The sequence below is a fragment of the Schistosoma mansoni genome (assembly GCF_000237925.1).
Source record: "Schistosoma mansoni, WGS project CABG00000000 data, chromosome 1 unplaced supercontig 0076, strain Puerto Rico, whole genome shotgun sequence".
Classification (NCBI taxonomy): Eukaryota; Metazoa; Platyhelminthes; class Trematoda; order Strigeidida; family Schistosomatidae; genus Schistosoma; species Schistosoma mansoni.
Window position 1 is genome coordinate 299,811 of NW_017385990.1, and position 1,819 is coordinate 301,629.

Below are 1,819 nucleotides of genomic sequence, written 5' to 3' on the forward strand. Positions count from 1 at the left end.
ATAAAATGATAATACATCATCAGAACCTAGGCATTTGACATTCTATTTGAATGATGCATGCTCGTTTCATTCACTAGACGTTCACTTCATGGCATTGTTAACCAATTCAGCTGGATAAAGTGTTATTGCTTATCATTTATATCATATTCCAAGTGTTGATAATCTTCTAATTGTAGACGGTACAGCCAAGATAACTTGTTTGATACATGCGAATGGGAAGATTTCTTTGTATTTCGCAAATGTAAGTTACAGAACGGAATGAAAATATGTTTTTGTCATAAGAACCACAGATTATTCTACTAATTCATGTTTGTTAGTACAATCGTACATATCACGTTGCAATGAATACGATAGAAGAAAAGCAACATATCTCAATGTACTAGCAGACTGCTTGATAATATAGAAATCTTTTTATTGACATACTTCATTCAAGCATTTGTTAAATACAGCAAGTAATCAGTAGTCAGGTGCTCATAAAAATATACAATGATGTCCTCGTGCCAAATGGTAACAATCTGTGAATGTTGAAATACCACATCCACACAAATGTATTCTGTCAAGCTTTATTTCATCTTCCGACGTTCGACTTTTTGGAACTTTGTTCAATATACCAAGCACAGAATCTTTGTAGTTGTTCAGAATCACATTTCATTTCATTTAACGGAGTTATTCATCTCAAATTGTGTCGTTACAATTCATCAAACTTCACTGAAGTTGACAACTGTAGAGATATAGAACATCCATGTGATCCAGATGGAACATACGTCTAAAGGAACTGAGAATATCAGTATGCTAACTATACCTGTGTATTTTTTTCCGTGAATGGGATAATCTCAATGACGACACATTAGTTTAGTGATTGATTGGTTTTCATATAGAAAATTTTAGGCAGGTAGATGTTGACGTGCACTTTATATACGCTTCTTTTTTAAGATTCCGTCGAAAATTCAGGGAAAAAATCTTCAAATCGGTATCATAGGCCAAATCTACTGTAAAACAGGTAACAAGCATTTTAACGAATGCTGCTAACATATTGATGTACAATGAGGTATAGCGTCAATCATATTTTAGCGTTATATAACTCTCTATTTTTAACCGGCTATGAGTTGGTAATACAGAGAACCTCTGTATTCTGTCACATAGCTTGCTAACATATACGATAGTCATTTGTTTCGTGTGTGAATTCGGTTGATGGAAATGACATAGAATGTTGTGAATAATTGTGCGAAACTCGATTGAGACACAATTTGTAACTGCACTGTCCAAGTATTACTGAATATTGAGTATTTGATGTAAATGGAATGTTTGTACTTCTGGTAGTGAAAGTGAATTATCACATCTGATTATGACAGTGCAACGGAATCATAAAAGTGTTTGATATTCATGATTAAGCCATTCAAAAAAGGAATCGCTGTAAATTACTGAGTGATCTCAATGTTTTGTACCAAATTCTTTTGACAATAAATTACAACATTCACATTTGCTGACACTCACATTTTCATATTTCTTGAGTAAAATAACTAAGGTGTTGGTCAGTATTTGGAGACGACTCACGCCTTATTTTCCGGGATGTTGAATGATCATCACTCTATAGCTTATGAGAAATTTTTCTCATTTCTTATTTTGTCCATTCCCTAAGCGATGCAAACAACTTTTCATCTTCAAAAGCTAATAATATGATGTATCTTTTCCGGTTGGATATATTACACAAGGAGTGAAATCACCTCGGTTAAATGTTCCTGCAAAATGGATCAAAAGTGGAACGTTAATGGAGTATGAAGTTATCGGAAGTATGTTGAACTATATTTATTCAGTATTA

General features: G+C 33.3%; 1 protein-coding gene across 1 annotated transcript; it reads left to right on the top strand.

Annotated features, from left to right (window-relative positions):
• Positions 1-521: 521 nt before the first annotated feature.
• Smp_201260 (unnamed protein product) lies at positions 522-770 on the top strand (the record flags this gene model as incomplete). Its single annotated transcript, XM_018791752.1, has 1 exon — positions 522-770. One exon carries the CDS (start codon positions 522-524, stop codon positions 768-770), a length of 249 nt encoding a protein of 82 aa, XP_018645075.1.
• Positions 771-1,819: the final 1,049 nt, after the last annotated feature.